At 34.0% G+C, this 25,983-nt stretch overlaps 1 protein-coding gene across 2 annotated transcripts in view; it reads right to left on the reverse strand.

Moving 5' to 3' along the window:
* LOC149426374 (netrin receptor UNC5B-like) overlaps positions 1 to 25,983 on the reverse strand; it is a 160,377-nt gene that overhangs the window by 36,924 nt on the left and 97,470 nt on the right. Inside the window, exons 5-9 of one of the 2 annotated variants that reach the window (XM_089650940.1) lie at positions 18,263 to 18,468; positions 18,084 to 18,162; positions 17,824 to 17,997; positions 17,645 to 17,695; positions 17,182 to 17,355 (exon numbers count right to left, since the gene is read on the reverse strand). In XM_089650940.1, coding sequence (XP_089507066.1) covers positions 17,182 to 17,355; positions 17,645 to 17,695; positions 17,824 to 17,997; positions 18,084 to 18,162; positions 18,263 to 18,468 — 684 coding nt within the window. The remainder of the gene's footprint in view (positions 1 to 17,181; positions 17,356 to 17,644; positions 17,696 to 17,823; positions 17,998 to 18,083; positions 18,163 to 18,262; positions 18,469 to 25,983) is intronic. The other variant, XM_089650947.1, reaches the window with a different exon arrangement.

Genomic DNA, 25,983 nt, shown 5'->3' on the forward strand with positions numbered 1-25,983 from the left:
AACCGTCCGGCTGGGTGGAGATAATTTCAATGTTATACGAACATAGTATTGGCTACTGGGAGCAACATAAAAAATCTATAAATTAGGAAGAAAAATTAATTGAAAAACACGGAGTACGTACTCTTAGCTAATTGCAAATACAAAATCAACCAATCACTTGGTCAGTGAGCTTGATATGTATACGTTTCGGGATTGATTCCCGAGAATATCATCGCAGCCACAACCCATCAAGGCAATCATACAGCCGCCCAGCCTCCAGCCGTCCTGCCAACCTGCCGCTCATGGCACGGCTTCATTACACCAGCCATCAGGCCAGGGCGGGCGGTATGTGGTATTACAATCATTCGACCATTTGGCGGTGCACTACCAGTTAGCCGTCACCATTACTGCCGCACTATTGTGCAATGATGTGCTATCGCATAATACATTCATTCAGTAGATGGTATAGATATAGATGCCTGAAAGTTTAGTGCAATCAGTGACGATTTTGGTGTGATATATTAGTTCATCCCAAATACATGTATAAAAGGAATGGTTTCCTTTCCAAGAGTCTTATAAAAAAAAAATTTATGTACATAGTTGTTCAGCATAGTTTTTTTTACCCAATTAAGGAGATAATATATCATGTTTCACGCTCATACAACGAAACTTCATGGGGAAATTATTAACGAAAACTTAATTAGAGTCAGATTTACAGTCCAAATTCCCTTGTTACTCCCTAGTAGGTAGGTACTTCCAGGGTTACATAACATTTCAAGTTAAGCATAAAACATCGGTGTGAAATACTATGCATTAAGACTGTGTCATCATGAAAATTAACAATATTGCATAGCTTATTAAAGTACAACAGAAAAAAAGTTTAACAAATTATTATAAGCAATCTGATATTATTAATACTCTAGCGTCTGGACGGTGTAGGCCCTCTCATTGGTCAAATTTAAATTGTCTGTTTCAGTTAAATTCCGCTAACTTGAAAATTAAGGCACGATTTGAAAATGACACGATGCTCATATAATTTTTGGATAATATCGAAGAAAATATGTTTTAGAAAGTTGACAATCCATTGGATTCATTACATTACAGTAAAAATTATCCACAATTACGTATTAAAATTTGACGTTTATCATTATTCACGCGAAAGACAGATTGTTCAGTGTTGCCAGCGTATATGGAAAAAATGTAAAAAACTTTTATAGCCAGTTAGTGTCAAGCAATGTACAATGTCAGTGTGATTATTTAATGTGAGATATATTATAATTATAAATAATTATAAATAATAAATATAATTTATAATTATAAATCCACCATCATAAATTAAATAAAAAATAACCAGTTCCACTCGATACTTAAATACGTAATTAATTATTTTTTTGATATTACAACACCGACCCCATTCGCTGTCATCAGCTGTCATGTTTAATATGTGATAATTACAGAATTATTATTGACGTGATAACCGTAGATATTTCTTTTAAAAACTATCGCTGTGAATCGCTAAAAAGAAATGTTTGTTTTCAGATTATTATTTCAATTTAATTACTATGGCTAAAAGGTATGTGGGCAATATTTTACCAGAATTGGTCAAATTTCGGAATGTTCGAATGAGAGGGAAATTTACCAAGCGATTGAAGTGCCATATACTACAAATTTTAGCTTATCCTCCAGCACGAATGATTGACAGGAGATTGTAGTCAATCTAAAAACTTTAGGAATTTTGTTTGTCAATACAAATGCTACTTGATGTATACAGTGTTAATAGATTTGCCTCATTTGGAGCGCAAATAGCTAATATCCCAGGTAATGGTCCATATTGTTTTAAAAAAATTGGTTAGGTTTATCATCTGACTTCCAGAAGTATACAAGTTGCAGGTAAAATACCTTCCTATGCTCAGCTTTATCTATATGATCCTGATGAGGCTGTTAGAGTGCGTATGAGTCATCCATGTTATGCCGATTGCTATAAAAATATAATGCAAATAATTGATGATTGAACTAAAAGAAGCTGTCGAGGAAGAAGAAATACGCATTGCGGCTGAGGGTGGGCAGGTGAGAGATATACGTCTATTATTTACACGTTCATCAGAGGTACAATGCTCCAACCAGTTCTCACGATATCGCTATGGTTTACGTAGCAGACAGACGGGAATTTGTCATCGGGTATAGATATCGCTGTTTAACCTAAAAATGTTGAAGGACCTCAAAGGATGGCAACTTTATCAAAGCATTTAGATCCCATGGTTTTCCCACTACTATTTCCATCAGGTAAATGTGGTTGGACTCCAGGCTTTCAGCATCATGCTGATTTCTGTACTGCTCAATGTCATACTGTAACTGCTATGTAGTTTTATGCAAGTAAATTAGCAGTGCGAAGAAACATATTTAATCCAATCCATTATGCGGGTAAACTTTTTCAACAGTATTTAATTCATGCTTACATTATTTACCAATCTGGTCGCCTAGATTACATTAGGAAAAACCAACGACACCTCAGAGTGGAATGCTATCAAGGTTTGCAAAACCATGTAAGAAATTTAGCCACTGATAGAGGAGTATGTGCAGGTAATACAGTCATTCTTCCATCTTCATTTACTGGTGGACCACGCCATGTGAATAAACTTTATCAAGTTTCAATGGCAATGGTACGTAAATTTGGTCGTCCTGTCGTCGTCATAACTTTTACATGCAATCCCAAATGGACAGAAATACCAACCGAATTGGAACATTATCAATCGGCCGCGGACAGGCCTGATATAGTAGACAAGGTTTTCCATCTAAAAGTCAAGGAATTTATTCATGATATGACTGAGAAACATGTTTTTGGAAAGGTAATTTGTTGGGTGTATACTTCTGTAATTGATCAGCAAAAAAGAGGACTCCCTCATCTACATGGTGTGTTTACACTTTGCAGCCAAGATAAGTTGTATACAGCTTCTGATATTGATAATGCCGTATCTGCAGAACTACCCCATCCGAAGAACGGCTTTGTACCATATTATTTAAAAAAATAACATTCATGGACCATGTGGCGTACTTAATCCAAGGTCAGTCTGCATGGTATACGGTAAGTGCTCTAAAAAATTCCCCAAATCATTTAAAGATGCTACTGATAATAATTCCGCAGGTTACCCAGAGTACAGGATACGTGATAATTTTTCTGAAAATCACGTTGTTCGGGATATACGTATCGACAATCGATTTGTTGTTCCATATAATGCATTCCTTAGCAAAAAATATGATGCTCATATTAATGTTGAAATTTGTTCCTCTTTGGATAGTATTTATTTATTTATACTGGGTTTTTAGAGATTTTCTCACTTATCTATACATGATCAATCTCACTCAATTTTACTTCTGTCTTTACATTTACCCGACAGCCAATCTGTTTATTTTGTAGAGGGGCGGGAGGAACAGGCTCTTAGGGAAGCATCTACAAGGAACACCTCTTTAACAGCGTGGTTCCAATTAAATCTTAAAGATATTGAGGGACGCTCTATTCTGTATCAAGATGTACCAAATAACTATGTCTTTTCAGCTGGTAAAAAGTGGACGAGGCGACAGCGGGGAGGCGACAACATCATTGATGACATACGAGAATGGACGCAGTGCATGACGGAGGCTTCATTGTATTTGATGCCTAAAATTCTTAGACATCTATTTGTTTTAATTTTAATACAATGTATCCCTTCGATCTTCGGCTGAAGATTTTTTTCATCGTGGTGTTGCTGAAGAAACAGCTATTAATTAATCTTTGTCTTTTAAACATACAGGATATTCTTATGAAGGAGAATTCATCTTGCAGAATGCAGGGCTTACCTGAACCTGATGAAAGTTGCAGTTTTGGACAAGTATCTGATTTTAATGTAATTTCTGAAAACACTTTAGGTGAATTGATGGCTGCCAAACTCAATGACGTACAACTTCAAGCATATAATTCTATTTTGAATAAGTTTTTTCACATGAAAATGATGACAATGAATGTTTCTTCATTGATGGCCCAGGCGAAACATGGAAAACATACCTTTACTAAACTTTAATTCACACTCTAAGACGAAAAGGTAAAAGAGTTTTATCATACTGCTTTTAATTTACCCATCAATTTACAGGACAATACAACATGTAAGGTCACATCAAAGAATCGGAAAATTATAACGGAAGCAGATATTATAATATGGGATGAAGCACCAGGTGTAGCTTTAGAAGTTATTGAGCGTACTATACGTGATATCATGGGAAGTGATTCTGTCTTTGGTAACAAAGTTATTGTTTTGGGCGGAGACTTTCGTCAGATCCTTCCAGTGTGTCGACGTACTTCACGAGGACAATTAATTGCCGCTTGCATAAAAAGCAGCATACTTTGGTACCATTTGAAAACTTTTCAATTAAAAACAAATGTCAGAGCTTTAGAAAGTGAAAATATATTTTCTAAATGGCTTTTGGACTTGGAAGATGGCAAACTTCCTTCGGTAGAAGGAACATTAGAATCATCTGTGCTTATTCCCAATGTAAATATTTGTCAAGATATTATTCACTATATATACAGTGAGACACATACAACTCCTGATGCCTTAGTGATGAGTCAACGTACCATATTGTGCCCTAAAAATAGTCATGTTTATGCTATCAATGAGGATGTACTTCAACGGAAAGCGCCCCTGAGCTGATATCTCACAAAAGCGGTGCTATAAAAATTTCAGCTGTAACTTAATTCAAGCCAAAATCATTACGGGGAACAGAAAAGGTACAGTACATTTCATTCCTAGAATTTAAAACACTTTGTCGGATGTTACAATTAGTCAAATTAGCTTATGCAATGAACATCAATAAATCTCAAGGACAAACTTTTGAACGGGGTGGACTGTTACTTCCTGAACCAGTATTTTCTTATGGACAGTTTGAGCGCAGTCATCGTTATTTATACAAATTCTGACTGATTGGTATACGGATAATATTGTTTATAAAGAGATTTTTTCCTAATGAAAGTGTATAATATTATGTTGTAGATTGTAAAAAATAAAAGTATAATAAATTGTACTTGCTTAAAAAGTTTTGTTTTTTGACTCAATTTATCCCACCTGTAAGGTTTTCCAGCCTAAGAATTAAGAGAGTTTTGGTGTATTTACTTTGACAATCGTTAGGTAAGAGCGTAATATTATTTCTCCCAAATATGTAGATTTTTAGGACTTATCCCAATAAAATAATTCTTCATATATTTTAAAAAAAATGTAATTACTTTGACAGTCTTTTGGTAAGAGTATATTATTTTACCAAAGTTATATGTAATATTGTAATATGTTGATATTTTTTTATTTTCAAATTACATATAAATATTTTGCAATTTAAGTTTCGATTTAAAAATTAAATCATTTCGGTGGTATGGAAGAGGAAACATTTTTCTCATTGACGAGATTTATTTTGGGGTGAGGGGTGTTTAATGGTTCAGAATGTCTTTCTATTATATATCTACCCATTGATCTAATATCTACCTATTAAATGTAACTGTTAGTATCACTCAAACTGGGCGAAGCCCAACGAAGTGCCGCCCGCAGGGCCTAGCAGCAAAAACCCGCGGAGCGGGTTTTTAACTGCTAGTCTGATAGTATTATTGTCCCAGCGTCTGGACGGTGTAGGCCCTCTGATTGGTCAAATTTAAATTGTCTGTTTCGGGTAACTTGAATATTAAGACACAATTCCATACTAAAATAGGATCGCCTCATAATAATACGAGATTTCTTCATAAGCATCGTTTCTGCTCATATAATTTTTGGATAATATCGAAGAAAATATGTTTTAGAAAGTTCATAATCCATTGGATTAATTACATTACAATGAAAATTCTCCACAGTTACGTGATTATGTTTGACGTTTATAAAAATTCACGCGTTTCTTCAAGATGGCCGACAGAGCGCACCTCTGGCGGTTTAAAAACGAACCAAATGCCTGGCGCGAATATTTAAATATGCAGCTAACAATACTTGACTACTTACCATTAACAAGCGTTTTATAAGAAGATTTCTTCTGGAAGCTTATCACTTTGTAATGGCATTTATCATTATTTTTTATATTTTTTTTTCTTATTAATTATATCTGATTTTATATTGGCATGTTTTCTAATTTCTAAAATTGCAAAATGATTTATTTGCGATGCTTTATATCCTGAGTGAAGTATTTTAAGACCTGAATTTTTATCAAAAGTGTGATCATTATTTAAAAGATTATTTGCAAACTCAGATTCACTATTTCCATTTATAGCCCTGCGATATTCTTTAGTTCTGACTTCAAAGTTTCTATTGGTTCTACCTTTGTAAAAGAAATTACAATCATCTCAATTGAGTTTTTAAACTCCTGTTTTTTTTGTTTGAATTTTGCTATCATTATTATTAAGAATATATTTCTTCATTGTTATTAGTGTAAAACGCCAGTTGAATGGTACCAGGATTGTTTATATATATATAATTTTAGAAGTATCGTTATCCACAAACAGAATTCTACGCCATTGTTTATTTCTATCTTTAGAAAGACCGTTTGAAGAGAATGTGTTTAATTTTTTTATTTAGTATTTCAACTATCAATTTATTAGAATAACCGTTATTAAATGCTATTTGTCTTATGAATATATTGTTTTATGGTTATATGCTATTTGTTTTTTTCAGGTCTTAAAATACTTCACGATAAATAATTTTGAAATTTTTGAAATGAGGAAACATATTAATATAAAAGCAGATATAATTAACAAGAATTTTTTTATAAACTCTCTTTTAAATATTTTCCCACTCAACTGGTCTTTCCCGTCTAACGATATTGTAATTCCTAATTATTATAAACCCAGCCTACTCTTACTCCTCCCCCCTCCTTCCACTTCTTCTTTCTGAATTGCAATCTATATTTAATTTTTGACTTCGGTGTATATACAATAAAATGTAAACATTATATTTATTTATTTATTGGACAATTTGCATAGCGCCGCTTTTGTGAGATATCACCTCAGGGGCGCTATATTGTAATAATCTACCTTTATATATAGATTTTTACTCTCCTGATGAAGGTGTATATATAATCTAGCTTTAAACTTTATTAGATACAGTAACAGTTGTAGGTAAAGAATTACCACCAGTTGGAGTAAAATTAACACCTTTTAATTAAACCGACTGCTAATGTCACCGCATAATTACCCTCCTTTTATTCATAAACACGGGTACAATTAATCAATATGTAATAATCTATTATTTAAGTCAACTTTGTTAAAACTATCTTTAATTGTGACAAACTAAACGATATTGATTCAACTTATAGACATTGACGGTTGTAACACATATTTAAGCACTGCAAGTCTCCTATAAGCTAATTATATTAGGTACGATAACAGTTAATATCAGTTGTAGACATGTAGTCAATAATAGTGTTTCATTTGAAATAATCCATCACAAATACGTAAAATTTCATTTATTCAAACAACTGTCATTCTTATTATGCGTAAATTTAGAATGTTATTATTAATTAACTCCTTCCTGTTCCGTGTTTTAACAATATATATACTCACCCTCTCTCTGTGAATGTTCTAATATCTATCTATTAAATGTAACTGTTGTTAATATCACTTAAAATGGGCGAAGTTCAAGCAAGAGCCGCCCGCAGGGCCTAGCAGAAAAAAACCCGCGGAGCGGGTTTTTAACTGCTAGTAATTATTATTTGCCTAAAATACCCATACATGACAAGTAATTATTGAATGAAAAATACTAGTATCTACATATTGAATTATTTTGGAATAAGCCGACATAGCTTAATGGTTAGTGCTTATAGGTAAGTCCCGTCGGCGGGACTTATTCTTTCTCGGAAGTTTTTTTTCAATTTGAATGGGTATTTCAGACGATAATTATTGCTTATAATAATTTGTTATCCTCTGTGCTGTGGATAAAAACTTTGATTTGTAAACATTAAAAATAGACACAAAATCAGTCCAAATAAGCTTCCTTGTGGAATGCCGCAGTCAATGCCTGATAACCATCCCTATGCTAAGAACGACCACGGCTCAACACCTCTACTTATATTTAGGTATGAAATGGTACTATATATTATTTTCTAAAAACAAAATTAAGTTAACAGAATCTTCGAAATATGAACAATTCAAAAAGAAAATTAACTTAGGACGGGTTGTTTCGGAGAATTTGAACAATTCATCAAATTTCAACGTTCATTTTCAAGTTCTATGAAAGATTTTTTCAAGTTCTGTTTTTATTTCAGTTTTTTCAAGCAACTAGCCTACAATGATATAATAACAGAACTGGAATATGACTTTCACAGAACCCGAAAATGAACGTTGAAATTCGATGAATTGTTCAAATTCTCCGAAACAACCCGTCCTTACTTAAATTGAATAATGATAAACTGTACCCTTAATATACGCATACAATCTGTACTATCTAACCATTAAAAAAACTTTTGCAATTGTTACAAAACTAATTCTCTAAAATTGTGTATATTGAATTATTTTTTTTATTTAATTTGAAGATTGAATTATGTGTGTAGCTACTTTAAAGACTGAATTATATTTTTTTGTTGAATTACGTTAGTAGTTTTAATAAGACTTTGAATACTCTTAACACATCACCTTTTAACATAATTTTCTTTTTGTATAAACTTACTCCTCCTTCTCATGGAGTAGTAGAATAATTTTTATTTTTCTACTACTTAAAATATTTATTTTGCATACTGTTATAATTTTGAAATTTTGTATTATTTTGTAATGAATAAATAAATTTTAAAAATTGAACACCGGTTGCTAATTATCGTTTGTTTGCATCCAATAAAGTAGCTTTAAATTACGCGTTATGTAATTTAACCACCAAAGCACATTTCTCTCGTTAGAATTGAAATTTTTGAAGTCACACCAGGTCTCTCGTCGACAGGTATTTTTCCCGCAGCCCGCAGCCTGCAGTGCATGGTGCCGGGAAAGCGGCAAACACTTGCTGGATTGCGATCAGACTCGAAACGCCTGCCAAACTGCCAAATTAATACTATCGGGTTAACGTGGCTGATGGACCAGTAAATTCATCAATTATTTTGCCGACTTGTGCTAGCAAGAATACATAAAAGCTTCGAAACATTCGAACACATTGTTGATTTTGACAAAACAATTTTCAAACTAACTATCTAGCCATCATGCGATTTTACAGTAGGGGTGGTAATATAATGCCAAATAGAAACTAAACAATTTAACCTCTAAATTTTACACTCTCAAAACTCGTAAGAACATTAGCCACAAACATGATACATTCCATTAAAGCGTCTGAAGGACAGATCTGACCGGATCCATTACGTTATGAAAGTTTTTTTTTTCTTATAACGCGGAGATAGTGAGATTTCTTCATCGTTGGAAAGAAAAATTATTATTCTTCTCAGTTTGTCTCAAATATTTATACTTGATTCCATGGATAAAATCCAAAAATTATCAAAGTGTATTATTACAAATTGGCGGGATTTTTCAATGGAAATATAACAGTCGAATGTTATTTTTTTATAATTTAAAAGGCACCATAAGTGAAGTGACGGTTTTCTTATAATAATAATAATAATAACATAGCATTTATATAGCACAGTTTAGTGTCATTTCACTTCAAGTGCGCTTAACTATAACAAACTTAAAAACGGTAATTCAGTATTAGTAGTCATCATTTTAAAATTATTCCTATAGTGTGCCTTACCCAATACTACAGATCTAATATTATAACACAAAATATACTGTTTATACAATGTAATGACAAAACTTAGAATAACAATAACAGCAGGACAGCACAAAACAAGAATATTAAAACTAAAACATAATATAAAACAGGAGGCAGTTTGTGCTCAGAAATGAGAATCTTCTTAACAGACATTTTAAAAAGATACAATAAGGAGGCAACCGAAACCAAACAATTACCGGAAGTTTTAGAATATGGCTTATTATAAAATATTGAAAAGAAGTTAAGATTTATGAATGGTAAGATTTTAAAAATAATTTTGTTTTTAAAGCCCGTTTAAATTCTTACTAATTTCCTACACAAAAGAAACATGTTTTCTAAACATCGAACACTTTCAAAGTTATGGATGTTTCGAGCCAACAATTTTCGGTAAGTCAGAAATCGAATCATTTGATGACCAAGTATTTAATTGTCTTGTCCTGCAATAACGGATGCCTTAATAAAGGCTTTCTTCTTTCATCCATTTTCGGGTTGTATATTCTTCTAACCCTCCTTTCTTCGTGCCTGCTTGTCAAAACCATATAAGCGCACCTTTCTTAACTTGTTTATTAGGTTGGCACATTACATCTTACATCGGCCTTGCAATCTTCTTGGATCTCCTCTTTTGTAATACGATCGTAGCAAGTTTTATACCTACGCTCAGGGATCTCATTTCTGCTTCATTCAGTCTACTTCCTTATTTCCTCTGCCATGTTCCGTGCTTCACTGTCGTGCTCGCACATACATTTATCGCCTTTCTGATGAAAATTAAACTTTTATTGAACCATTTCTACTTTACATCCAAAGTTGATTCTCCTAGACTAAAAAAATGTTGTGTGGGAATCAAATTTTATTTGTTAATTCAATACTATCTGTATATTTTTTTGTGTAAATAGAATAAAATTGTTAATATTGGTAAGTAAACTGAAGTAAATTCATGAGAGGTATCGTTTTATCAAGAGATTTATATGGATACAACTTATTTACGTATTTTATGATCGCAAACTTTGCAAATATTTACCCTGGCATCTTTAGAATTAATTAGAAATTTACCTATATTGTTATTAGTATAAAAGGCCGGAAGATAAGGACGATAAATTAAGTCATTCGGGGATTTATAAATTAAATTGCAATAATTGTTCGGCTTTCTATATCGGTAAGACATCACGTAATGTTAATATTAGGATAAAAGAGCATCTTCGTTGCCTCAATAATAACGGGTTTTCCGAATTCGCAAATCATTTGATCGATAAAGATCATACATTCTGTCATAGCACCGGTGCTAACATCTTACATAAAAACGGGCATGGTAACAGACTAAACAACTTAGAGGCACTAGAAATTAAAAAAGCTGTAAAAACCAAAAGTCAGATACTTAATAATCAATTAGACATATCAAGTAGTCCAATATTAGGTCTGTTTCCAATAAACCCATAAAAAAATCCCAGTTCTCCTTACCTCCTTACCACCATGCCAGTTGATGCTTTGTTTCTCCCGATTTATTGATATAACCCATTAGTCTACATAATTATCTAGCGGTTTTTCCATTACTTGTGCACTTATGTTAATGTATTTTATGACCGTCTTTGTGTTGCTTATATTTGTATCATGTTGTCTCCCTCTATATTTTGTTATATATATACACACATTATGTACTTCTTGTTTAGTATTAATTTGTACCCTGATGATGCTTAAGTAAAGCGAAACCGGTCGGTTCTTAAATTAATAAATATCGTGGTTTTAAAACAAAAAAGTATTTTATTTTATTAAATATGTCAAACCACAAAGTGATTGCTTTCTACAATAATATAAGAACTATTTATTTTTTTTAAATTTACTTTATTTTTAATTCTCCATTTACATTATAAGTTTTCTTTTATGTATTCAATAATGTAATTCAATTTACAAAAAAAAAAAATTATTTTTAAAGTTATGCGGTGTAATTAGTATTACGCGTGACAGCTTTTTCGCCTTCTGATGGCATTGTTAAATTATTTTGATAGACTAGATAGTCTTAGACAGTTTGGTAATGCCTTCAGAAGGCGAAACAGCTATCACGCATAATAATAATTGCGCAACCGAACTTGTTTAAAAATAAACTGCTATTTTTTGTAAATTGAATACATAAATATATATTAATAAATAATTAAGTCTTATAATTGTTAAATGATAACGTAATTTTAATTATAAATAAATGCGGAAACAATAAATCTTGAAATGAAAATTATATTAATTTTGAATTTAACGTTGTATATTATGGGTACACATTTTGCGAACAATTTTAATTATTTTACGTTTAATTTTTGAGGTCAGCGGTTTTTCATTACACTTTTAGAATATGATTTATGAGCTTAATTCAAACCGTTTGAAAGATAATCTCAACTTTGATCCACGAAACCGTTTGCTCGACATTCCCCAAACTCGCTCATCGATGAATAAGAGAAGATAACAAAAAACCGCTGACCTCAATAACGTTTGGCGCAATTATTTTCCAGCCTTGTTGGGTATTTATGACTTCAAAGTCGACCCGGTTTTCTGGATTTATAAAACCCAGAATCTCTCATCTTTCTGCTCTGCCACCTGCCTCAACGTCTTCCTAAAATAATACGAGCAGGTATATCATTCTTAGCGCACTATCCTTCTTCCTAGTGTCTGCTTTACCAGTTAATTTAATTAACTCTACCAGAGTAAACTCATTGTTTATTTATTTTATTAATTTTTTTAGATTTTTACGCAATACTTTTACTAACGAATTTTTCTCTAAACATTTGGAAACTGATATATTACTGTTTGATTTTTTTTATTACTGACCCCTCACTAATAAAAATGTTTTAAACTGTACACAACTGATAAACAACCATTTGCCATACACAGTAATGGCTGTTTATCAGTAAACTTTAAAAACGTTTATTAATTATTTAGGCCATAAGTGCACAGAGAAAAATGAGTATTTATTTATTTATTCACGCCGTGAAGGCTTTTACATATATACAATGTTCAAGGTAAGCTGATCAGGAGTATAATAGTGTGTTTATATTACATAACTTAATAGACCGAGTATTATTAATATAAGCAGGTACAATACTACTTATCGTTGAGAGTTGCACATTCAAGTAATAGTTGTTCAATAAATAAATATAGTAATATATGTACTTAAGGTACTATGAATGTAGTAGCGAGTTAAATAGTTATTTGCTTAATTATTAAGAATTTCTTCAAAATATTGGTAATCCGGTTAAAAACGGGACTGCAGGCCGTTTCCTTATAAACTTTTAGTGAATTCCTTATATGTCGGAACACGTGTTCATACACCTGCATATTTCATATTTTACTAAAAGATTATCAGGAAATCTATTAATTTATTCGTTAAGGGCTTGCAATCCTATTTATGACATTTCTAAGGATGTTTCAAAGTTCCGAAACGCGTGGTAGAAATGAAATTGTGAGCTTCATAAATAGTTTTGTTGGCCAATAAAATTCAAGAAAAAATAGTCTGTGTAAATTTCATAGTTCACACTAGACATTTTGTGTTGATACTCATAAATGGAGTTTCAGCCACATATGAGGTTGTTAGTAGTAGATGCCGTAGAGTTTCTATCTTTTTATGGCCAGTAAATTTATATATTTGCATACCGACATACCTAATAAAATAGATCTCTCCGATTTGAGGTAATTTTCTTCGAAAATATTTTATTTGTAAAATATTGATACATTCTACAAATATTGAAAATGTGTAGAAATTAATACCAAAGTTTGCAAAACCGGTAACACTGGACGGTAACATATCGTCCTCGTGCCGATATTATACCAGCTTGTGCTCTTTTTAACCCGCTAAGCTTCCGTGACCCGCCATGGGAAAAATCGGCGGCGGCAGGGGGAAGTGAAAAGGTGTGAGAAGGAGTTTGAAAGGAAATATGTCCCCGGTCACGTGACCTCGTTACGTGAGACACAAGTCCGATCCAACCCCACCTCTCTCCTCCCCATCAGCAGATGCCCGACCCCTCACTAACAGAAATTGCTACAAGAAAATAAAATAGCCATTTGTCAGCTTTATGGGTGTTTGAGACGATTACTAGTAAACAAAAAGGTAAAAAAGGAGTAAAAAAACACATCAAATAAAAAAGTATATCTTGACTATAATCTAAATAATTTAGGTTAGTGCTATTCTCGGCGTATTTCAAATAGTGCAATTTTAGACGCGACCGGCATTACTCTGACAAACCAATCCGGCATTACTCTGACGAACCAATCCGGCATTACTCTAACGAACCAATCCGGCATTACTCTGACAAACCAATCCGGCATTACTCTGACGAACCAATCCGGCATTACTCTGACGAACCAATCCGGCATTTCTCTGACGGGCAAGGAATTGATTTATTAGTATGTTCATTTTTTACAATAGAATTCTCGCGAGCATGAAAACATAAAGAATAGGGAATATCGGTTTTGTCCTGTTTAAGAAACTAAGACACGCATAAATCGTGACGCCATAATTATTATTAGACGATATGTACTTGAAGTATATTATTGAAATAGATACGTTGTACTCTCACGAAATAAAATATTATACCCACTCCATTTAACGTAATGCGTACTTTTGCTTATTTTTCAATACAATATTTAAAAATTAATATATAAGACGAGTAGAAACACTTACAGTAACACAATGTCACAATTCACAATGTAGCGGAAAAAATGTTCGGGACGTGATATGGGAGAACGCAGTGGGCACTCTCTCTGCGTTTCACGTTTTTATGCAATTGCGTTCAGCCGGTCAAAAGAACATTTAAAAATACTTCATCCAGAAAGATTTGGGGAAAATAAGACAATTAATAATTTTATTATAATTGCGTTATTTGCCCTAGATTAATGCGACTGCTGTACAGTTCCACCAGCATCTGAATGTGGAAACCAAGGGACCGACTATATATCGTGGACCTCATCGAATGCAATCCAAATCGCGGAGTTATGCGACAGTCGTCTTTCCCAGGTGGCAGAACATAGAAGACAGACGGAAGAATAAACCACAATGCTGCCAGGTGTAGATAACAGGATATAAGTGATTTAAAGGGAGTTACCAAGCTGATGTCGGTACTTTTGAAGATTAGGTTAGAATGTTGGGGAGTACACAGCCAGGTATGAACATTTGTATACCTAGTCCTGTCACAGATTTACTTACCTAAACTATACAATTTGTAGTTGATAAATATGCGTTTTCTTAAAGAGAAATTATTAACTTTAATTTATACACCTTCCTTCAGCTTGCTTCACGTGAAACGGCGTCACTCCAAATCATTTAAGAAGCACAATTTCCTCTCATTAATGCAAACGCCACTGAAGCGTCTTCGTAAAACATTAAGGAAATATCAACGGAAATTTAGTTTCCGATATTCTGCAGTTGGGAATATTACCAGGGCGGGCTGAATGGGTGGCTTTACACAAACTTTCAGGGAATTGACGTATCGCGGAACTCAAGAACGCAAATAATTGCTTTACATAAGGAAATAACTGAAATTACACACAAAAAATAATGTATCATCATTGTAGAAAAAATAAACTCACCCATTTTATTTACTGAAAGTAAACCCTCTGTAGTCTGATAACGCAAGAAATATTAAGAGTGATTTATCTGAAAATTCTTTACAGGAATTTAGGAAAACGTAGAAGGTTTCCAATAAAAAAGTTGTTAGCCTGTAAAGCTTTTAAATTCTATCTAAAATACGTAATGGAATTTTGGGTAAAATTTTCAAAAATTGCCTTCACTGGTTTTCAAACTGCACCTATCTAAGACATTTTGTATGCATTTCATATAATTAAAAAGATGACAGTTTTCCGATTTTTGTCATTATAATAATAATAATGATATTCGGATGATTTTTATAGTGCCGTTTTTGTCAAAATCACCTCAAGGGCGCTGTACAAATAAATAATACATTTTTACAATGATCTACGTTATTACTAAATATTTATGGAGATAATATACAGTACAATACTTACCTGGTAGGTCCACTTGAGATTAACACTTAATTAACATTGGAAGCGTTTTACATTTTCTGAATTTTCGTATAGAATTTACAGATATCTACATTATTTTTAGTATTGCCTGAGTTGACAGACTCAAAGTTATTTTTAGAGCTATATTTTAGTACTGAGCCACGTATTTTTTTCATCGCTGAACCATCCGTAAAAAAACACAAATAATAATAATAATAACAGTCAAATAACGCTTTCTTGATAAAATTGATTACTATTGAATCTGAATAACTGAACATGGTAGCCGTATTGAATGCGTTTAAACCAATTATAATAGTATCTATTAAAGTTCATTGCTTATTTGACTTATCTAAAGTTCGATGTTATTCCGGTGGCTCAGTGTAAATCCAAGGTATAGGTAGGTGTGGATTCCCGAATACGAGGATCTACGTTCGTAGTTTTTGCCTTGGTATTTGGATAAGTGCCGCTCTCTGGCTACGGATGCCGGGTTGGTACTCCTGTCACGTTTCCCATCCAATTTGTGTCGCAGGTATCCGTGGTGGCTCCGGCTGGAGTAAGTTCTCAACTTCACGTCATAGAAAATAAAACGTACCAAACTACTCCTATGAAGCCCCGCAGTTTCATACCATGAGCGGAATGAACTCTCGAGAATGGCACAGAAGACTCAAGCTGTGAGATGTTAGAACCGAACTGTGAGCTATGAAGTGCGATATCAAATATTTCTTAGACTAAAAGAGAAACGTGCTTTCAAAACGGAAGCAATTTATTAAGTGCTTGATTTTCAATTAATGTTAAGACTATTTCATAATCTTCTACAATATAATTTACTTAATATAATAGGTTAATAAACACGGTGAAATCTCTGGTTTCACATGAAAAATGCAAAAATGGTTACGACGTTCATAATTGAATTCGACTTAAATATCTGTTATCTATAGTTTAGTTGAAAATGCATGGCTTTGGGAATTGCTTATTTATACACTGGCTGGGATAACAATATTGTAATTTCGTCAAAATCTCCAGTGATAAACAAGTAACATTCAGAATTAAAATATAAATTCATCAATCGGAAGAAATTTAAGGGAAGCTTTAATTTTTGGATAGCCGGATAAGGGGAAGCTAAAGTTTAAGGGAAGATTATTATTATTCAGATTATTTTTAGACTTAAAATTCAAATAATTATAAATTAACTAGCTGAATGAGCGCGAGCGTAAAGTCCTGTTTCAAATCGAACACTTTGCATTTAGTCTAAAAAGTTGTTTGTGTTCCGGGTCGGGTCAAACCTGTCAAAGTGGTAGCCGTGTTTGATAGTGCCTTTTTATTCCAGTGCGCTCTGACGCATGCACTCTGAAATCGGAATAATCAACATTGCACGTAGTCTATCGTTCACATAACTACTAGTTGAGATACTGCAATAGTTATTGCTATGAAATTTTTAAAAACATTGGTAAAATATTTTGGTACTAACCTTTAACATTGGGGCAGAGTCCCCCATGGCAGGGCCCCAGTTGTAGCGCCCTTCCTGAGCAGCCATCTCCATCCCCCTCCCTCTCCCCGCCCACACACTGCCTCCTCCTACTCTGGCGGCAGTCCCTACCGCAGCGGGACCACTCGGACCAGGGACTCCACCGACCTCCAATACCTAAATCAAATCACTTCCTGTTAAAAGGATTATAAAAATCATATTTTAAACCATCCGTCGTCACGCATCAAGAGGCATATATCGATTAAGTTTTCATTTTAACGGCACAAACATAAAAAGGGTGAAACACGCCGGAAACAATAATTTACCAGAATTGATAAGTTGCTTGAACCCCTTCAAAACCCTTACATTAAATGGGCGAGTAGCTGCTAATCATGAAAACACTTAGTGAAAGGGGTTGCGTTTTTACTGTATAAATTTTGTTAATAATCGTTTGGATTTTACTCACCAGACATGTAATCCGTTCTGTCGTATTTGATAGCATCGTATGTAAACCCATCTTTATTGGAAAGCGTGAAAGGTAAAAAACGGACTATTACAAACAAGTTGATAAGCGACAATCTATCGTCTAACTTCCTTGTGTTTGATAAGAGGGAATCATCTCGAGAAAACCAGTTAGAAACATACCATTATGACAAGGCAAGCAGTCTTGGGAGCGTTGTATAGCAGGCCCGCTACATGGCTGCCCTCCATTGAGGGGCTGAGGGTTGGTACAGGCCCGTGTCCTCCTCTGGCCCTCGGCTGCCTGCCCTGGACAGCGGCACTCAGACCACTGGGACCAGCTACTCCAGCCTCCATTCACTACAAAGAAAAGGAGTTAAACCTCGACTATTCAATCCAATCCATTTGACCAATTTAAGAAAAAAATAAAGGGACTGTGTGGTTACCGTATACTGTAAGCAAAGCGGGATCCGATATTTTTTTTCCGGCCGCGTTCTCAGCAACGCAGCTGTAGTTGGCCATATCCTGTAATTAAAAAAGTCATATTAACGACATCCATAACTACAAAAGTACATCTTACGGTACGTGATTGAAACGCAATTAGCAGGAATATCAGTAATCTTACCTGCAAAGTGGCCTGAGAAACCAGAAGATGACCCTCAGCGGACAGTAACACTGTGGAACTAGATCCTGGAAGAATGGGAACTCCATTCTTTAACCAGTTGAGTGTTGGCGGTGGGGCCCCAGCAGGTCCAAGACATCGAAGAGAAGTCTGCCCGTACAACTCCACGCTGGTCGCAATAGGAGGTGAAACAAACTGTCTCCGGAGATCTGCAAAAAACATAAAAAGACGTGTCAGCAATGGGTTTCTGTATCACAGGCATATAAAAAACATCGGAGTTCCACAAGGTTTCGTTTTGGGCCAAATGTGTTTTTTCTTTACCAACTTAGTTATATTTAAGATATTATATTTTGTGTTTTCAATTCAGTTCCTTCACCACATTTATATTTTGCTATTTGAATTGAATATCATATATTTACAATAATGACTTTATGATTTCATGTTATTTTGCATCATTCCAACTCGCATTTTTTTTATTTCACCCCTTTCGTGTCGAGGTGTGCTCGCAAATCTGTTACCAACAGCATGGTAATTAGCGCAAGCTCCCCTGTAACGAACGATGCATTATCAGTGCATTTAATTCCCCTAATTTCCAGGAAGAATGATTGGTTGGAATGGTCAGGCGGTTAAAGCGATATGGGGGGAGACACATGTGGAAAATTATCATTTTGAATATTTCAATCGTGTTTTGTAGAGCGATAACTCGTACATTAATGGAAGTTGTGTATTTCTTTTCAGTGAATTCAGTCACATCGAGGTTTGCAGGATACTAGTGATGGCACTGCGGAGAGATATTACTTGGTGAGTAAAATAATAGACATGATAATATTATACTACTCTTCTTTCTAAAAGAACGTTTAGTTTCAATCATTAATATTTTAAATGATTTCGAAAACAAAGATAAATTAATTTGATCTTAAAAAACTATGTTGTCACGATTCATTTATGATAAATTTACAAATCTTATTCTCCACCAAATGTTGCTCGTGTATGAATGATTGATTTATAAATAATTAGGTGCACATGCTCACGATAAGAACAAGTTTTCTCACGTACGTGGAGTCAATTTAAAAAAAAACTATTCACCGGGGACATTAGTCTCGTAACCCTAAAATATTTACGGGATTAAATATTATAATGATGATGACATAATATAAAGTTCCATTGTAAAAATTTCTTGTGTGAACGTCTTTTAAGAACGGAACATAACAATGATGATCGCATCATATAAGGGGGAGAAAGGGTATAAATGATTTAATCACAGGAAGAGATGTAATAGGGCTCCGTCGTAATTTCAAAATAAAAGTGGAGTTTTATATGGGCAGGAAATGTGATACTCTTTTGTATAGCCAGCAATTTATTAAAAGATTATTTTTTATATTGTATGTTTTTATGTGATATGTTATTAAATGATACCTATATGATTTAAATTTGAAATTGGTTGTATGAATAATACAGATTTAACAGCTTTAGTAAGAGTCAGCCAGTTTGTTTTTAAATTTCTGAAATAGGAAATTTGAAACTTCAACAGCAATTATTACTTCTTCATGACGTTTTTGGGATGTGTATCACAGAGTCAGAGGGAGCAGGGCCGGCCCTGAGCCAAACGGTGCCTGGCGCTAGTAAAATTTTCACGCCCCTCATCAAAACCATTAGACGCCTCGGCCCTAGGTAGTAGGTATTAGATAGTACGTAGTAAGTAGTAGGTACTAGGTACTGGGTACTTGGTACTAGGTACCAGATACCAGGTACCAGGTACTAAATACCAGGTACTATGTACCAGGTACTAGGTGCTAGGTACTAGGTACTAGGTACTAGGTACTAGGTACTAGGTACTAGGTACTAGGTACTAGGTACTAGGTACTAGGTACTAGGTACTAGGTACTAGGTACTAGGTACTAGGTACTAGGTACTAGGTACTAGGTACTAGGTACTAGGTACTAGGTACTAGGTACTAGGTACTAGGTACTAGGTACTAGGTACTAGGTACTAGGTACTAGGTACTAGGTACTAGGTACTAGGTACTAGGTACTAGGTACTAGGTACTAGGTACTAGGTACTAGGTGATCACTGTAATCGATAATATTTGGTTGATTTGTATTTTTGTGTAGCGCTGTTTCCATGAAAAATAATCTCAAGGGCTGTTTGGACTGCTAGGTGTAGGTATTATCAGCGCATTGGAATATCGGCGTCCGGAGCGGACTTCTCCAATCGCGCGCATATGGCCGGCCCTGAAAGGGAGTAAGCTCTATTGAGAACTATCCGAGTTAAGGAGCGGAAATATTTACATAGCTCGAAGAGTCACTAAGAAAGCTGCAAGCAAGGAGTAATTGTACTAATATCCCTAACGAGACAGTGCCTGGAAGAAGCCGCCTTTAGAGATTTGCCTTTGGTCCGATTGCTGCCTACCATCTTCTGTTTGCCTGGTATATGCGCAATTTACTTAGCCAATCTAGCACGGTATGCGTAAACTATTTCTTCGTTCATTAGCACGTAAAGTAGAATTTTGTATCCTCACCCTTATTCTTTCGTTAGCCCCTTTGATAATGCACGGAGAAAACTTACTGATATGAAATATTGTTAATTTATTAAAAATCTGATCAAATTATTTGTTTTCCTGACAAAAATGGGACTGGAGGCCTATAACGAATGATTTGATAAATTTCATAACAAATTATTATTAAAACACGAACATATTCATATGTAATGAGGAAGTCGGAACACCTGTTCTTCAAAATAATAATAGTTTCGCATCTCGTCCATTCTATTTATTCAGACAGGAGTACCTACGTGAGTACCTATTCAGATATTTTCTGAATGACTAATATTTTATTGGGAAATGATCATTCAGTACCATTTTTAACAGTATCTTGATAAAAAAACACCTTAATAATTTTTCTCCGTGGGTATAGTTATCTTCATGCAAAGAGTGTATTTTGACGCAATTTAATTTGAGTTTTATCAAGAGTTTAACAAATAAAATTTAATAATACAAATATATCTCAGTTCACTTGTACCCACCAACTCCGTGATTATGTCGTATGTAAGCTATTTATATGATTTTAATAAATTTTAGTTTAGCATTTACCAGCAGTTTCCTTTCACATACCAATCAACAATAAACACTGGCATACAAAATGTTATATAGATTCTCAAAATGAAGCAAAAAAAATAAATTAATATCGTGTAAATGAAAAAGTATAACGGAAGTACAGATATATAATAGATCTGAAACGATCGAGTAAATCGAATTATTTTACTCGTGGTCTTCGGAAAACATTTTCGAAAGTCGATAATATTTTAAAATTGTTGAACTAAAGATGTCAAGTATCTGTTTAATATTATTTTTCATTGCAATACAAGAACCCGTTGCATTTTATCTATAGCTGCAAAAGTGCAACAACTTTTCAAAACACCATTAATAAATCATTTCTAACTTTCGACCAAAGTACAGATTTCCGAACTGTTAAAAATAATATGGCACCAATGGAATCAAAATATCCTTCTAAGCACATTCAAGTACCTACGAACCTAAATGGAATCGACGCAAACTTTCAGATATTACTAAACTCTTCACTAAAAATACTTCCGCCGCACCATACACCACAATACAAGACATACCGAGATCCAAAAGTACCACGTGCCAATTGTAGCCAGTAGGTTCTACTAGGTACCGTGCATCGTACCGACCGTACTCTTATGCTCGTGTGGTGCACGGATTACGGGGCTTGTATGAGAATGTCGTTCTATAGACCAGAGTATGTTTGGAGTTAGAGTTCCGAGGAGAGGAAACTTCAGACACCACCAGTCGTGTTTTGTCAAGTGCACACCTCACATGAAAGATAAACGACACCTAAAGAATAGTATATTTACCCCCTCACCCTGAAAGTTATTTCTCTAAAATACAAACCTGACAATTTCTACACAACTTTGCAGTAAATGTTTTGATATGGAACACAATGACGCGCTGAAACTGAAAATCAGAATAATAATATGATGGCAGTCAAGAGCCATGCGGCCGCTTTCATCAATCAAAACTGATCTAACGCTAAGTAAAAATTTATCTACCCTCAGCGGAATATTTTGCGGATTTTGCGATTGATTTTTCAAAATGAGCCCAATGTTTTGTTAACAAATGCTACAAAGTTTTGCTTTGCTAAAAATAAAACAGGATAATCGTTCAAATTTATCGTAAATGCAGTTTATAACTACAAACGGCCAAATAAATCATTTCCTTCAGATTTCATAATATGTGGCTTGAGAGAAGTTTAGCGATGAGGTTTCGCACAACGTAGGTTTGTGGGCAGTTCTCGCAAATGGAGCCAAAGGTCAGAGATTCTTAAACCTGACACCCGCACCTTCAGCTTGGTTTCCATAGAGCAAATTTCTACCAACTTCCAGGAAATATTATAAACCGACGCCATAATATAACTTACATACATTCGCAAATAAACTACCCACCATTAACTTCATCAACTATAAACCACAAAGTCATCAAAACTCATGTTTACGAACCATAATGTTCAAGATAATATATTTTCTACTGTACTTAATATTTGTAAAATGTAGAATATAGACAAAACTCTCCGTGTTTAGCTTACATCAAGCTAATTTCGACCTAACAGGCCGCAATACTATCTTCATAGGAATAAAAATAATATATTGAAAAATTTACCGTCCACCGGTTTCGCTTATTCCTAAGCTTTAATAATAATTATTATATTTATTCCAGAGTGTGGGGAGGTTAGTGCAATCCCACACATCCAATAGAGAATATAAGTACGGTTCCATGATAACTCTACACAGTGACAATTCAACACACCTTTAAAAACTGATAAAAAGTCATTAGAAACGATGAAAATGAATAAAATTTAAACCTAACCTAACCTAACCTAACCTAACCAAACTTACTTAACCCAGTTAATAAAGTTTTTGTTTCATCAGTTACGATGACTTTATATAACTTTTTAAGGATGGAATTATCATTTTGATGATTTATAGAAGGGATTCAGTAGAAATATATTTTTATTTTTTAATGATACACTAATGTTTATAAGACAAGATTTTCATGCATAGCACAAAGGATAACAAATTATTATAAGCATTCCCGTCGGCGGCATTTATTTTTACTCGGGAGATGTAAATATAAATACATGAGAATGTAAATATAAATACATTATTAATAAAATAAAAAGTTGGTCGCATGTACGCGTTATTGGTCCATCGTATTGAAGACCGTAGGGGACAATATCTTTTTCTAATTCGATGCTTTATTTTGCATTAGGTATATTATTATTTGCGGGTAATCAATAAATTCTTAGGACGGGTTGTTTCGGAGAATTTGAACAATTCATCAAATTTCAACGTTCTTTTTCGGGTTCTGTGAAAGTCCTATTCAAGTTCTGGTATTATATCATTAATAATAATAATAATACTTGGATGACTTGTATAGCGCCGTTTTTGTGCAAAAACACCTCAAGGGCGCTTTACAAACTTATAATACATTTCTACAGTGATCTATGTTATTAGTTAACTATTTATGGAGAAAATATACAGTACAATACTTACCTGGTAGGTCACTTGAGATTAACACTTAATTAACATTATCTAATTGTTTATTGGCAAAATTTAGATACAGGATTTAGGACTTAATTAAAAAATTGAATATAACTGGACTTTCTCTTAGTTTTGGTATATTTAATTTAAGGGTACGACAGCTTAAAAAGGTAAGTTTTTAGTTTATATAAGTTTATATGTTAGTTGCTTGACAAAACTGAAATAAAAAAAGAACTTGAAAAATCATTCACAGAACTTGAAAATGAGCGTTGAAATTTGATGAATTGTTCAAATTCTCCGAAACAACCCGTCCTTAGTGTTATTCAAAGTAGTTGATTTTCGCATAATATAATGTCAAAAAACAAAGTAATTTAGCAATGAAGTTACAATGTATGTGTATTGTCATTATGATTTAGTGACAAAGTGATAAGTGCTTTCTCGGAATTAGATTTACAAAATTCCTTTGTGGCTTCATTTTATCCATTTGCCTTCATTAATCATCCATTTAGTGGGCTTATAAGTTTATTATGTGGAGGTCTCTATAACCACCAAGTATGTTTATTAAAATAGACGAAGCATTGGGCAAATTGCGGTGATGATTATTATTGTAGTTGATTGTGGATATTTGTAGTTCGTCGTCCACAGGGAGCAGCACTCAACACTCGGCAGTCTCAGTACCATCTCAGCTGTCGTATTTATCTTACAGCAGACAAAATTTGCGAATAACGTAAACACGTCTAGTGGAGAGGTTCCTAATCCATGGCTCGGAAGTGGATTTTAACTGGGTCACAATTATATTGTATTTTCGCTTATTGACATACCTAGCTACATAAATAGGTCCGGAAATTTACGCCAAATACAGCAACAACAAATTCATGGTAACTTTAATTTTAATAATACCTATTTCGGTCGTGGCTCTATCTGTATTCCTATTTCTACGAACTCCAGAAGCTGTGCTTCGAATTTTTGTAGAATTGTTTAAAAGACTTCAATAAAATAGCTACCTACCCTACATAAAAAATAATATTTTTAACTTATTTAATCAATTTAAATTATAATTGTCAAAATTGTGGCGGAAAAACGAAGCGGAAAATTAATTCCACTTTTTTACCTCCAATTTGACCTCCAGCGCTCCCAAAAATGTAACGACGAACGACCAAAAACTACCAAATCCGGTCCCGGCGCACTGCTACTCGCATAAAGATATTAAAACTTCATATCCAATGAACTTTAGCATAAGAAACATCTGTGGCTTGACTTCAGTTAACTTTTATATTTATATCTATCATTGTATATTATGTAAAAGATTTTTGTTTCTTACAAATAAATAAAAAAATTATAATAGAAACGTTGAACATGTTTCAACGAGATAATAGTACGCAACAGATTATGTTTCTATTACTGTCCCGTAATTTTTGTGTTAGTTATTCAATGAAATTGTGCGTAAGTATAGTTAATTTAAATATTATCCCTCTACTTATAAGTGTCATTTTATCGTGAATGGGAAGTCATATTTTAAGGTTTTTTTTCACACATACAAGTATTGACGGCCGGCATAGTCCAGTGGTAACGCATTGGACTGCCATTCCGAAGGTCGCGGGTTCGAACCCGGCGTGCGCAAATAAATTTTATTTGATTAATTTGTGTTATTTCACAATTAATTAATTTAAATAATATATAGTATATTTGCGGCACGTTCCAGAGTGGAAGATACTACCAGTATCGCCCTGGTGTAAGACCACCATTCAGAATTGAAACGTTGCTCCAAATGGCTTTAGCCGTGTTTAGTGACTAGATCTGAATAGCCAGGTACTTCTCCACCTTCCTCTCTCCCTTCCCCACTTACTTTCAGCCTCACAACATCCCCCAATTGGGGATGCCATAGTCTCACTGGCTCCAGACGGGAGCAGTTGGGACTCTTGTGAGGTATTCACTATAAAAAAAAAATAAAAAAAAATTTGCTCCTCAGTGAATATTTTTTACTCAATTGGTAAACAGACGACTAGTTTTAAACGAATTGAAGATGTGTTTTCTATTTTTTTGTAAACGAATGAATTTAATTGCGAATAAGCTTCCCAACGACTAATATTAATAAATGTTTTTTTTCGTTCAGTCCTAAAACCATACGAAAATTCGTCAGGGGATGACAAGAAAATTCTACAAAATTA

The sequence above is a fragment of the Hesperophylax consimilis genome, chromosome 1, assembly GCF_061612785.1.
Source record: "Hesperophylax consimilis isolate HC1 chromosome 1, BYU_Hcon_1.0, whole genome shotgun sequence".
Classification (NCBI taxonomy): domain Eukaryota; kingdom Metazoa; phylum Arthropoda; class Insecta; order Trichoptera; family Limnephilidae; genus Hesperophylax; species Hesperophylax consimilis.